The sequence below is a fragment of the Martes martes genome (assembly GCF_963455335.1).
Source record: "Martes martes genome assembly, chromosome: 6".
Lineage (NCBI taxonomy): Eukaryota > Metazoa > Chordata > Mammalia > Carnivora > Mustelidae > Martes > Martes martes.
In genome coordinates, this window is record NC_137893.1 from 58,647,425 (window position 1) to 58,662,215 (window position 14,791).

At 39.7% G+C, this 14,791-nt stretch overlaps 1 protein-coding gene across 4 annotated transcripts in view; it reads right to left on the minus strand.

Annotated features, from left to right (window-relative positions):
• Positions 1-14,791, minus strand: part of PHACTR2 (phosphatase and actin regulator 2) — a gene marked incomplete at its 3' end in the record, with an annotated part of 121,635 nt that overhangs the window by 82,614 nt on the left and 24,230 nt on the right. For all 4 annotated transcript variants that reach the window (XM_080807243.1, XM_080807241.1, XM_080807244.1 and 1 more), the window contains exon 2: positions 6,864-7,031. In XM_080807243.1, coding sequence (XP_080663369.1) covers positions 6,864-7,031 — 168 coding nt within the window. The remainder of the gene's footprint in view (positions 1-6,863; positions 7,032-14,791) is intronic.

The following is a 14,791-nucleotide window of genomic DNA, read 5'->3' on the forward strand; positions in this document are numbered from 1 at the left end:
CGCTCGCTCTCTCTCTCTCTCTCTGTCTCTAAAAAAAGAAGTACATACCAGGTATAAATTATTATATGAAGCACCTAAAGTTGGGCAAAAGTGAATGAGATAATCTCTGACCTTCAATATTTTACACAGCAAACTTAAGCAGACACATAAATAAAAAAAGTCAAAGCATATATATCTTAAGAGAATTACAAGCAAAGGAAGGGAAATTCCTACTCAGTTGATACAGAACCAAGGGTAAGAATATCTCAGGAAGGGCTTAGTCAGTCAAGCATTTGCTTTTGCCTCAGGTCATGATCTCAGGGTCCTGAGATTGAGCCTGCATCAGGTGTCCTGCTCAGCGGAGAGTCTGCTTCTCCCTCTTACTCTGCCTCCTCCCACCCCTGCTCGTGCTCTCTCTTTCTTTCAAATAAATAAATAAAATCTCAAAAAAAAAAAAAAAGAGTATCTTCATGAAAGGAGTGTCTGTGGCTCAGTCAGTTGGGCATCCAATTCTTGATCTCAGCTCAAGTCTTGATCTCAAGGTCATGAGTTCAAGACCCATGTTGGGCTCCATACTGGGCATGGAGTCTACTTTAAAAAAAAGAATATCTTTGGGAAAGAAGAGATATGTCATGACCCTCTCATGGGTCATGTCATACACTGGGTATCTCCCCAGGTGTAGCTGTGAGAAGAAGGTACTCAGAGCAAGAAGAAAGAAGAAAGGAAGAAAGGCTTGGGGATAAGAAGGCTTAGGGGCACGCTCAGTAAGTACTGATGCTGTGTGACTAAAATCCAATGTAAGTGACTGAAAAAAATGAAAAGAAAGGTAAGTTTGGGTTACACTGAGGAGAGCTTAAGAGTCTGCAATTCACTTAGGAAACAATGTGGGGTCAGCCACACTTTAAGTAAGAACCGACAGGACCAAAATGCCACTTAAGAGATTCCCTCATGGTGGTATCCAAGACGTGCTAGAGGAGAGGGTAGAGAAGGGTAGTTTGCCTACCTATTTCTCCAAATCCACAACAGCTCTTTTTCTTTCTGGTCACCCAGCTCTTGGGCTGTGCCATTCTAGCTACAGGAGCTCTAGCACTTGAGGTTTGGAGTCTGAGGAGACCACTCCCTCAAAACCATCCCTGTGTTCCACTTTACACAGCAAGTTTCTGTCCTGAATCCCTCGGTAACTTCCTGTCCTAGTTACCAGCTCTATTCCCTGGTTCCATTAAAAAAAAAAAAAAAAAAAAAGTATGGGGGCTCTGTTTGAGTCTTTCTGATTCCTACACCAGGCACCATCTGCCCATGAGTACTACCACCTAAGTAATTTAGAACACCCTGGCTCCTAAAGGCCTATCTGGATTTCCCACTCTCACTTACCCGGATGCTCTCCTATTCTAACCTATGGGGTAGAACACAAGCCATTCTCGTGTGAAATATCCATTGTTCTACCTGCCTGGCCTGAGACTTAGAAAGTTGTCATCTTAGTTACTATGGGGTTCCTGAAGGCCTCTGGCATCCTGAACCCTCGCTGTCAGCCTCACCAGCTATATTAGGTTCCCCTGTGGGCAGATTTACTGCCAGATCCTCACCTCTCCCCACCTTCTCCAGTGTTCTATAGCCTTCTATAGCTGGTACGGCTCATACCTAAATATAACCAAGAGGCTACCTGCAATAATAGACTGGTAAGGACCAGATAATAGGGACTGAGAGGAAAGGCTAATGCTGGAGGCCCTGCACCAGGTGAAAACACATGAAAGGTTTTAGTAACTAATGGAATATAGAAGACGGTAAGAGGCAAGGAAGAATCAAAGAACTCCTTGGTTCAAAGTCTAGATGCCAAAAAAAGCCATGTCTACAACAGCATGGGTACCTGGGATTGGCAAGGGATCTGTTTTGCTTTGGAATCGATTTTGTACATAGTACTTTTCCACTCCCCCCTCCCTCACTCTGTGCTCATTCGTCGCATCTGCCTCTCTAGAATGAAAGCTCCAAGAGCGCAGGAACCTTGCTCACTCACTCCCTCCAGAATACCAGACTCCAGAACAACACTTTCAGGGATACTTATATTCACTTAGGAAAGTCTCTGATTCCATTTTCTACTGAGTTCAGAATTGAACAAATGGAAAAACAGAAATTGGAAAAAACTAATATGAATGGAGTGCTATGGTCTGTTACTGATTCACGACCTATATTTGGGTATATAGTAATCTCAATGAGTTATTTGCTTCTACAGGGGAAGAAACGAGGTTCGAAATTCCCAATTATTGATCAGTCTCATTTCTTTGTAAAAATACAAGCGAATCATATAACAACAGAGCAAGAGCTAATAAATCAATGGTTTTCAGTGCAGATATAGATAGACCTTAGGAATGGATTTTTGAGTTAATAGGCACTCCTTAGGCATTGCTACCCATCAATGCTCTGGTAGATGGGCCTAGGTTTTAGGTAGAGACTTGGCCTGAGAAATGTGGGTACTAAGAAGGGATGGCATGATGAGGAAGAGCACAGTCAAGAAAGGGAAGGGCTAAGACACAGAGCAAACTCCCTTGAAGGTTTAGGGAAGAGGAGAAGGGGGCGAGAGGAAGCAAAAGGCAGAAAGAAAAGTCAAAGACAACCAAGATAATGACATCTTTTAAAGATTTATTTATTTCTTTATTTGACAGAGAGATAGAGAGCACAAGTAGGCAGAGTGGCAGGCAGAGGGAGAGGGAGAAGCAGGCTCCCTGCTGAGCAGGGAGCCCCATGTGGAACTCAATCCCAGGACCCTGGGATCATGACCTGAGCTGAAGGCAGCCACTTAACCGACTGAGCCACCCAGGCGCCCCGATGATGACACCTTTTGTCAATCAAGGAAAGACTAACCAGTGATGGCAAATGCTGCAGAGGTCGGGATGGATGAAAATGAGAGAGTGACACTGAATTTCCTGACTGGGAGGCTTGGAGTGTCATCAGTGGAGTGCTGGACACAGGTGCAGGTGGCAGAGGGAAAGGAATGACCATGTGAAGAGGATGTGGACAAAGTGACACAGGCTGGATTTTCAAAACGTTTGGTCTTGACGCCAATAGACTCTGCAGAAGTTGGAAGAACCACTGTGTTCAGACAGGGTATTTGTTTGTATTCTTAGCTTTTGGGAGATGGAAGCAAATTTAAAGATCCAGAGGGAGGATCTTCAGCCACAACACACACAGCACCCCTCCCCACAAAAAAAGAGAGGGAAAAAAAAAAAAAAAAACCCCAGGAGGAATAATTATGTAAGAAAAGAAGTGTAAATGACATTTTGAGTTCTAAATGCACATTAGGGATGTAACTGAGAGCAAAGATGGGACCAGAGAAATGCCCTCTGGCTCAGGAGAGGAAGAGTTAAGAAAAGATGCCCTGGGGGAAAGTAAATGGGAAGAAGACTGCTCTCCCGCCCTAGAACCCAACAGCCTGTAGACCAGCCTGCACAGAGCTGAAGAGACAGACAACTTTTTGGTTTAAAAAAAGGCCAGAGGGGCGCCTGGGTGGCTCAGTGGATTAAGTCTCTGCCTTGGCTTGGGTCATGATCTCAGGGTCCTGGGATAGAGCCCCGCATCGGGCTCTCTGCTCAGCAGGGAGCCTGCTTCTTCCTCTCTCTCTGCCTGCCTCTCTGCCTACTTGTGATCTCTGTCTGTCAAATAAATAAATAAGATATTAAAAAAATAAATAAATAAAAAATAAAAAAAATTTTAAAAAGTCCAGAGAAACTGAAGGGTCTAGGCCCTGTCTCTCTTATAGGACAAGATAGACTTCCAAAATATAGTTGGCTCAAGGACAGGACACTTCTCTCTCTCTTTCTCTCTCTCTCTCTCTCTCTCTCTTTTTTTTTTTTTTTAAGATTTTTATCTTTAAGTAACCTCTACACCGAATGTGGAGCTCGAATTCACACCCAGAGATCAAGAGCCACGTGCTCCACTGATCATGACCCTTCTAAACTGCCACAGCCATGGGAAACCTATGACTACAATGGCATTAATCAATCAGGGCTGCATCCTCTCTGCTACCAATCAAAAGAAAAAAAATTTCCTAACAGAAACCCAGACTAGGAAAAGCAGTATTAATCACTATGTGGCGGAATGCAGGAAGATTCATAGCCATGTGGCTACAACACCAGGAATTTAGGAGAAGGAAAAACAAGATGGACTTGCCTTGGAAGAAATGCACCTTCTTTCAGATCTCAACACACTGTGGGACGTGCCTAAGGTAGACTTTATAGTATGCCAGACAGCACATGACCTTGGTCATATCCAAACAATCAGAGTTCGCTGTTCGAGGCAATTTATTAAAGAACACCTTTCTCGGGGCACCTGGGTGGCTCAGTGGGTTAAAGCCTCTGCCTTTGGCTCAGGTCATGATCTCAGGGTTCTGGGATCGAGCCCCGCATCGGGCTCTCTGCTTAGTAGGGAGCCTGCTTCCTCCTCTCTCTCTGCCTGCCTCTCTGCCTAGTTGTGATCTCACTCTCTGTCAAATAAATAAATAAAGTCTTTAAAAAAAGAAAAAAGAACACCTTTCTCTTGGTTATTTCCAAATGCATCACTTTTCCTCTAGACATGACAGCTTTCCTCAATGTAAATAAAACATTTGTTACATGTTTTGAGCCTCCCTTTATTTCAGGCTTCGCTAATACACTTCATAAAGCTCAGCAGAAATTTAAGCCTTAAAATAAGCATATATATAAAGTAACAACAAAATATTTTATAATGAGACACTTGATAACATCTTACGAAATTCAAGTACAACATTAATATGGGTTTAGAAAGAAATGACACAAATGCAGCAGATAAATTCACAAAGAATTGTTAACATGTCTACTTGGCTTGTCTTTATTCTGTGATGTCACAATTTGGATGCAAAGAAAACAGACATCTAATAACTTTTCAGGTTATTAATGTAGTTTGGTAGTCTTTAGGAACTAGGGCTACAGAACCCACAAATAACTCTTTGGAGCCAACCTTATATAAAATCCTGTGTGAATCTGAAAAGAAAACAGAATAGAAAGATGGCTAGGCTTTCCTCAATAAATATGGGCTAACATAAAATAACACTTAAGGCTGTTTAAAATGACTTTTCTTAAATATTCAGGGTTACAGCCTCCCTACTGTCAAAATAATTAAAAAGAGATGACAAGGAAAAGTGAAGGAGAATTTCTTTGTGGCTATCTTTTCTTCATTAGGGAGAGAGAAGTTAGCATCCAAGATTCAAGTAAAGGGCAAGCTAAACAAAAGAGGAGACTTCCGTCCTCCCTTCTCAGTATCTACTTATTGGCACTGTCTGGAGCCCTACTCCCATCCTGGGTAGCCATGGTAACCCAAAGGGCCAGATTCTCTCAACACTTAGGGAAATGTGAGAGGAGGACCCTAAGAAGACCAGTTGTGGTTCCATTCACAACTGAAGAATAAGGGAGAACAAGATGTCCAGCCAGGGATTAGGATTCAAGGACTGACAACAGAATCTGGAAATGAAAGCACCTTAGAATAAACTCATTCGACTCTGATCTGACTTGCTCAAGGTCACTTGGTACCTCGATGGCAAAGACACTACCAGAACCCAGATGTCCTTACTCACTCAGCACAGCACAGCACTCTGTCCACTTGCCATTGCCTTCCAATCCAAGAAACCAATTAGAAACTATAGAAAATGTAATAACCAATCTATTTTTATTTCCCCCTAAGCCAGGTCTCTTTTATTTTCCCTATCTTTCATTACAGAAATTTTCCAATATGTCCACATAGAGAGGAGAGAATAATAACCCCCCTGTACCCATGACCAAGCTTAAGCAATCACCAACTTGTGGCCAATCTTCTTTCATCTACACTCACCCCACCTCCAAGATTTTGAAACAAATCCCAGATATGGTATCATTATTTCTTTTTTAAATATTACATGCTCAAAGAAGTTATACAGCAGCAAATGCATCACAGGCAATTTCGTTAGGAAGCTGTGGTGTCCCTATTCCATACCTATGTGCTATTTGAGGTATTTTCTATTTTATTTCACAGTTCTAGAACTAAAGGCCAACTCCTATGTTAGCACAGACCAGTAAAATATGTTCTGTGACCCTCTACATACACCAACAATATTAACCTTGGTGCAATGAGGAATTCTGATAAAGTGACTGTATTAGACAATATAAGCATGGAGAATGTTGAACTTATATTAAGAGATAAATGCTTTTCTACCTTAAAGGTAATACCACTGATACTTGTTTAACTTGGGCTTAATTCTGGCCCGAGATATAAAGCAAATTTCTTCCATGAGTTCACGTGAAAGGTACTAAGTAATGTAATTCTTAAAGCTTAACAAATCCACAAAATAATAAAAAATTTTTCACACCAATAGTGTTCTGACTCCCTTAGGACAGAAACCATTTATTTGTCTTAAAGATATGATGGAAATTCTAAATTTAACAATAAAATACAGAAACACTTTTCTTTCAAACAGCCATTTACATTTATTTTTCCCAAAACAAACACATTAAAAAAAGACATTCAAAAATTTTTCTTAAATTAACAAATAGGATTGTGTTACTGGAACTAAGTAGATAGATAATAGTGTGTGTGCGTGTGTGTGTGTGAATGGATATTTCAGCTACAATGTTGACAAATAACATTTCCCCTTCTAATTTTCTATTACACCTTCTTTCACTTCCCCTCCCTCCATACTAGTTTTCTGTGTGAAGTAGATATTTAAAAACAAGGGTATATTAGAAAGTCAGTGAGTGGGAAAGCAGGCAAATCAGAACTCTAAGTTAAATCTAATTTCATTTCAAATATGGCCTTTTTTCTGGGGAGAAAAAGCCCTACAAGACACAATTTTTTATCTTTTAAAAAATGTAACAACTTATCTTCTAGTAAAGTTATGATATTCATACCTGCTGAGGTTTCTCTAAATTTGTCACTGGTCTTCTTTTTCCTCCATTTCCAAGGTTTAAAGATTTTACCGATGGTGGAGAGTTTCCCCTTTCTCTTGAAGGGAGGTGTTTGTGAGCCTGCTGTTGGGCCATCTGAATTTGCTAGAGAAGCTTTGTCCAGTCCATCAACTGTATAAAGAAAAATAAAGTCAGAGAAAAGCTGTAATAAAAAGTTTGAAACAACGTCATGTTTCTTCCTGCACTTTAATAGCAAGCATGACCACTTTATTTGGAATCTCACATAAAGTTTATTTTGTTCCACTTCCCAGCTGGTAGAACCCCCTAATATTAAACAGTAAATCAATCAATCAGAAATTACAGTCTCCTTAGATAACCATTTTGGGAAAATAGAAAAGAAGCAAGAGACATACATAATAGGTAGGGCCAGACAAATAGGGGTCTGTGAAACCCAGCTGAATCCATCGCAGCAACTACAACACTATTTTGTGAAGGACTAGAGCATTCTAAGTATTCCTGAAATAGGATGTTCCTCCAGAGGCTAGTATGGCATTCTCAGTAATGAATATTACAGTTACAGTGTAGTTAAAACCATGCTTTCTCCTCTGCAAAATTAAATTTCATGCCAAGAAGCTAATTCTAACTTCTACAATGCTAAAACTATCTTTTGCTTCTATTGCAAAAGAAAGTTTCAGCTTCCAATAAACCGATAATTTTCACTAACAATAAGAAATGCGTGGAAAATGTGGGTGTATGTAATAGAACATATCTTTAGGGCCTTAATCATCTTATTAATCAGAGAAAGGCCCAAAACCTTAAGTTGCCTTGCACTATGTTCAAAACAGAAGGTAGACAATGATGACTTATGTTATTCCTACTGTTAAATGGTAATGGCAAAAAACTGGAAGCAGCCCAGAATGGATAAACTGTGGTACTGTTCATGTAACGAAATAACTCAGCAATATTAACGATAACAACCCCCCGATACATACAACAACATGAATGACTCTCAAAAACACTGTGCTGAAAAAAAAGTAAAGCACAACAAAATACAAATATATACCATGTGGTTCTATTTATACGAAGTTCTAAAGGAGTCAAAATGAATTTATGATAATAACAAAAAAAGAAAGAAAATCAGAACAGTAGTTTTTCTTGAAATGTGATGGAAGTTAAAGTTAATTGAGAAGGGGCTTCAAGGGAACTTAGTGGGGTGACTGAAATTATCCCAATAAGGGACAGATCATACAAAAGTCACCAAATGATATTTTTGATATCATGCATTTTACTTTATATAAAATTCACCTTTAAAAAACAATAAATAGGGGCACCTGGGTGGCTCAGTGGTTTAAGCCTCTGCCTTCAGCTCAGGTCATGATCTCAGGGTCCTGGGATCGAGCCCCGCATCAGGCTCTCTGCTCAGCAGGAGCCTGCTTCCCCCTCTCTCTGTCTGCCTCTCTGCCTAGCTCTGATTTCTCTCTGTCAAATAAATAAAAAAATCTTTAAAAAAAAAACAATAAATAGTGAATTCTAATTAATGATATACATGCTGATGTGTTTAGGGGTAAAGTGTACTGATGTCCATCAAAAACAATTAATGGACAGACGGATGGAATGGGCAGATGGATAAATACAATAAAGTAAATAAAAACCATACTAAAAAAATATAGCAAAACATTAAGTGCTGAATTTGGGGAGAAGCAAGATACATGATGATTAACTATATAATTCTTTCATCTTGAAAACTTCCATAAGAAAATACTGGGAAAAAAAAGAAAAAAACAAAACAAAGGCAGAACTGAATGGCAAGGACTTTTGCTTGCAGGAAAATGGAGTAGACTTACATTTTCCTATTCCTCCTCTTAAATCGAACTTAAAAACCCCAGATGTTATATATAAACAAAGCATAAGAAGACTCTGCAAAGTGAAAAGAAAGTAGACCACCCTGAGACTTCAGGACCCAAGAAACAACATGAAGGTGAGATCCCGGGTTTTTTTTTTGGTCTCACTTACACCAGACTTGTAGCTGAAAGGACTCAGCAACCTGGAGACACTATGAGGCATAGACCAAAAAAGCCACCACAAAAGCTGCTCTCCAGCCAAAACAGCAAGAAAGGGACAGCTAGGAAGAAGGAAACCCTTTAGTCAATAACTGCTCCATTCCAGCCAAATACCACTAAAGAAATGATCACCGTGAATGCCAACAAAGGATGAGTGGGGAGATTAGATGTCTACCCTCATGAAGTTGTAACGAACTCCCCTGTCAGAGATGTCATGAAAGACCAAGCAGGGAGTTGGGACCTTCATGCCTACCATCTGGTAATGAATCATCATCTACAGTGTCAGTAGAGAGCACATGGGAGCCTGGCCTTCCACCCCTACGCAGCAGTAATGAGGTGTCTCTCCTCCTCCATCCCCATAAATATTGGGGTGGTATCAAACCAATGTCCAGTGGGAACAAGACCACTCCTATCCACTGTGGTATCAGTTCAGACTATGCAGGGATCTAGAAATACCACCATCCCCAAGAGGAATGAGGAGCATCCCCTGCCCCCATTTCCACCATAAGGTATCAAAAGAGGGTAACTGGAGAACCTGGATTTTTACCTCTACCTGGCAGTAACCAGGCAGTATCCCTCCTTCCAATGCTGGAGATGTGGTAGACAAAGCGAGTTAAAAAAAAAAAAAAAAGTATTCAATAAGATTTTGAGTCCCATAGCATAATATAAAAATGTCTACATCTGAATAAAAAATCACTTGGCATACCAGAACTAAAGAAATCTTAAACTGAATGAAAAAAGACAATCCATCTATACTAATACCTAAATCCTTATGAGCTGCTTCCAAACAAGAAGGATAAATTCTGTTTTTCCCTCTAGCAATGTCCATTCTAGTTTCAGACAGAAATGCAAATCCTGCAGTGACTGTTTCTTCCATACATGGTTCCTGACCCTACTTTACCCTGCCCATATGGACCAAAGTACAATGGGCAGAGAGAAATATAGGACAGACTGATTTTGAAGCTAAGCCAGAGTAAAAATGTAAAATCCTTATTTACTTCACTTCTACTCTTGCCCACTGTCTTCCTCAAACAAGAGGCAAACCTAGGGAGGAACTGAGTGTCTGGTGTTTCTTCTTTTTTGAGATTTTATGCTGAAGGGCTTAATTTTGAACAATTTCAATGTTGTGAAAGACATAAGGGCTGACTATTACACACACGGGAATGAGGGTTTCTATCTCAAATTCATCTCTGTGGCTACAGACATACATCTACTTTTCCTTTCCTCTCAAGCCACTTATCCAGTTCCTTGACACTCCATAAAAATTCTGCTTTTGACCCAAACCACTGAAGAATAATCTACTTTTTCTCCTCAAAACAAAAATAAACAAAGCAAAAAGTAAGTAATTCTCTAGGTGACAAATGGGGAGACTGAGTGAGTGAAGAATTAAAACCTTAGTGTTAAATTCATAGCTGCATAAGAAATTAACTCCATTATCTTTACTATTCATCTACAGTTCTAGTCTTTATCTCTGCTCTGGAAAGGGTCTGGGCTAGTGCCAATGACCAGAGCAGTGCACACCATACATACCTTTTTTCTGATAGAAAATTTAATTCATTTGTAATTTTGTAATTGTTGGGTTAGTAGAGCAAATCAGACTTGCAATTAGGAACCATATGTTGGCACAGTTGGCCATACTGCCATTGTACGTCTCTTGAATCATGAATGCATAGGGGATTTTCACCTGCTTTTGAGTAGTATGAACAGAATATAAATTCTCTTCTCCAAACACCTAGGATACTGTCAGTTCCATTGATACTTCTAAAAAAAATTTTTTTTAGATTTATTTATTTATTTATTTGACAGACAGAGATTGCAAGTAGCAGAGAGGCAGGCAGAGAGAGAGGAAGAAGCAAGCAGGCTCCCCGCTGAGCAGAGAGCCCGATGCGGGGCTCGACCCCAGGACCCTGGGATCAGGACCTGAGCCGAAGGCAGAGGCTTCACCCACTGAGCCACCCAGGTGCCCCTATAATTTTCTTTTGAATCAACTTACCATTAAAATCTGTTTGAAACTTACTAAAAATTTTTTTCACAACAAGTCTCCTGAATCTTGTATTTGCATCCAGATGAGAACAAATTGCTAGGTAAATCCCAGATGAAAGTCTAAATTTCCTGTTTTAAAGGCTAATTTTGATTGATTTTCATGTTTTGAAAAGTAACCTGCCCTTCATCAGAAGTTTCTTTTCCACACTTGAGATTGTTTTAAAATATTTAAAATATTTATTTATTTTACAGTTTTTATGTTTTCCAGTGTAAGTCTGCCACTTTCCCCTTTAAAGGCCATAGAACTTTACAGCAGCAATCAGGGAAGATTTGACTTTATTTCCTGTACTTACATGAGGCCTCTCTCAACCAAATGCCTTCATACATGTGCTATCATATACAGGGGCATACATAATTTCTGGACCCAGAACCAAGTAGACAACAAAATTAGGATAAACTCATGCTCTGAGCCACCGCAGATGAGACTTGATAATGGTTTCCAAAGAAGCCAAGTGGCTATCCTTGTCTTGAGTTCACTAACGGAGATCCTTACTCTCTCGCTGATCAGAGTTTACTTTGGGTTGTACCAAAATCTTCCTTTTGGGGGGTAAGACGAATGATCACTGACAGACAGTAAGAGAAAAGGAACAGAAAGACCAAGGTGTGTGGCATTACATGAGAGAATGAGTTAACAATTCTGAAGCTGCTATCCAAGTACACTGGGACAGAATAAATAAGTATACAGATAATTTATGTCGGGAGCCACTGCTGGAAAGCAAGCTTTTTGGTAAGTGGGGGGATGGGGTCGTTAGAATGATCTCTATGGCACTGTATGAGAGGTGGAAATATCATGATGATAGTTCTATTCTGTTCCGTTCAGAAAGTTCTGTTCATTCAGAATGCCTAGAAGCAACAATACCCCAAGTGTGCACACTGGTACTCAGATCTTGGTTTCTAACAGTGCTCTTCAAAGAAAAGAAACACTAGATTAGCCTGGAGCATGTTACAGTGCTAGAAAGTAAGCAAGTGCTCAAAAAACATACTGATGGGAGTATGTCAAATTCACATAGGAGTCAACTGAAAGAGTCCCAAAGGCCAAAGCTGGAACAATTTGGGCAACAAAATAAATGATGTAGTATTAGATAATAATCCAAAGTATAAAATAAATATATATAATATTGATAGAGATAAATATTGAATACTGATATAGACAATATCACACTGATATAGACAATATCACACTGATATAAACATTGAATGATTAAATAAATCATACTAATATAAATATTGAATAATTAAATGTGGGAAAGCAAATTTGTACAGAAGATTACAAATAATTTATATAAACACTCCATCTCAAGGGAGTGGAGCTGAACTCCCCACTCCTTAAATGTGGGCTACACACTGGGATTTCCTTCCAAGGACTGCAACATAAAATGGAGGGGGAGGAGTGACTTCACAGAGCAGAAAATTGACAAACACTACCTCAGCTAAGTAATCTTGATTAATTGCATCCGTAGCATGTCATGTTGATAACATGTACCCTTGATATGATGGATGAAAATCATACTTCAAAACCTATAACCCCACTGTAACCATGAGAAAAACATCAGACAAAACTAAAATGAGGGACATTTATAAATTACCTGACCAATACACCTCAAAACTGTCAACATCATTAAAAATAAAGAAAGTCTAAGAAACGATCAGAGACCAGAGGAGCTAAGGAGACATATAAATAAATGCAATGTGGTATCCTGGATGGAGTCCTGAAACAACAAAAAAAGGGCATTTGGGGAAAATGAGGGAAATCCCAATGAATTATGGAATTTAGTTAACAGTAATGCACCAGTGCTCTGTTCCTTGGTTGTAACAAATGTATCATACTCATACATGAGATGAATAACAGGAGAAACTAAGTAGGGGGGGTATATGAGAACTCCGTACTATCTTTGTAACTTTTCTGCAAATCTATAAGTATCTTAAAGAAGTCGTTTGTATAAATGTGGCATTAGCTAGCATAGAGGTGCATGAGGATGAGAATTTAAGAGGTTCATAGGGGTGAGGATATCAGCTGTAGGGAGACCTCAGGGAGTCCTGCTTTTACCAAGAGTAAACATTTCTGCTCAAAGAGGTTTTGGGAAGTTAATATGCTTTAGAATTGTCCATCTTTCTCTCTAAAATCTCTCTTTTTTAAAAAAAAATGTATTTTTATTACCAGATAATGTATTATTTGCCCCAGGGGTACAGGTCTGTGAATCATCAGGCTTACACATTTCACAGCACTCACCATAGCACATGCCCTCCCCAATGTCCATAACCCAACCACCCCATCCCTATCCTCCCATCCCCAGCAACCCTCAGTTTGTTTTGTGAGATTAAGAGTCTCTTATGGTTTGTCTCCCTCCCGATCCCATCTTGTTTCATAAAAATCTCTTTTCATCAATATTTTCAATTTCTAGTGTTTTATCACTGAGAGATATTTATAGGTCATCAAATTGCTATTTCATCACTTTTCAGCACATGATAGACCCAAATAAGGTAACTGACATCCAACATCCTTCAAAAGGGTAGATAATGAGCCTTGAAAAATGGTGTCAGCAAGTATCCACTCAGTTACTGTGAGCCTTATCCAAACATACCCCCAATTCTCTCTCTCTCTCTCACCATACCAAGATTAGTATCGTATACTGATGACGTAGAATGACAAATCTGGGAATAAAAAAGGTTCCTTGTTCTTTATTTTTAAATCATTGAAGCTGAACTGTTTTTGGTAATAGAATTTTATTTGGGAATCAAAGTAAATTTTAAAGGACTGAAACTTACTTCATGACAATTGAGGACTCATTTCCTATCTCATTCCCTGCACTCATAAGACTGGAAGAGTGAATGGCACAATTCAGAAATAGAAATCCCATATCTGATGCCAGTGTGAAAGGTCTGATGCATAGTACCCAGCAATGAACTAGCCACTGACCCACCTTGCGTTTGATTCTCCTGAAAATGGATACAGTGAGCACTTTATTAACAGCAGAATTGATAATCACTGATATTTTTTGAGTGCGTATGTGCGTCAGGCTCTGTGCTAAGTACCTTACCTGCCTTGGCTCATGCTAATTCTCATGACAGCTCTGACATAGGTTCTATTATCAGTCCCATTTTGGAGATGAAAAAAGACTCACAGAGACTGAATGTCTAGCTCGGTATTCGGCAATGTACGTGGAGGTGCTTTCATATAGAGAAAGATTAAATAAACATTTATTGACTAAATTATATGACTTAAAATGAATAAATAAATATCTTCCTCAAGTGACACACTGTGTGGGTGGCAGAGCTTGGATTCCAAGTCAGAGATGGCCTTCTTTACCACTGACCAGCAAGGCCTGCTTTAACTCAGTGCCATGAACCCACCATATAAGGTCATGGGAGATCCCAGACAGTAGGACAGGATTCTCACCCTTTCAGAGCTCGCAGGATGGTTGGGGGAGCAGATGTGATCAGTGCTCTGTGATGCCGGCCAGGTGGGGAGGCACTGGAACAAAGGTGGGAGAAAAGCCCAAAGGTGGAAGCCCAGGGAGGGGCTCAGTCAACACTGACTGAGGTGACTGGGGAATGTTTCACAGGGAGTGAGAGACTTGACTAGGAACTGAAAAGATGAGTAGACTTTTCGGTGGAAATCAAGGAAGGAATGGCCTGAAAGTGATCCAATCAAGGATGGCTGACCTTTTAAAGTAAAGCCAAAAAAACAAAAAAACAAAAAACAAAAAACAAAAAAACCCACATTCTCATTGCCATGCTCCTCTGCTCAAAATAGACACATGTTGCATACTTATGGGAAAATAAATGAAAGCAAATTTATAAGGTCAAGTCTTTGAACATGTGAAATGG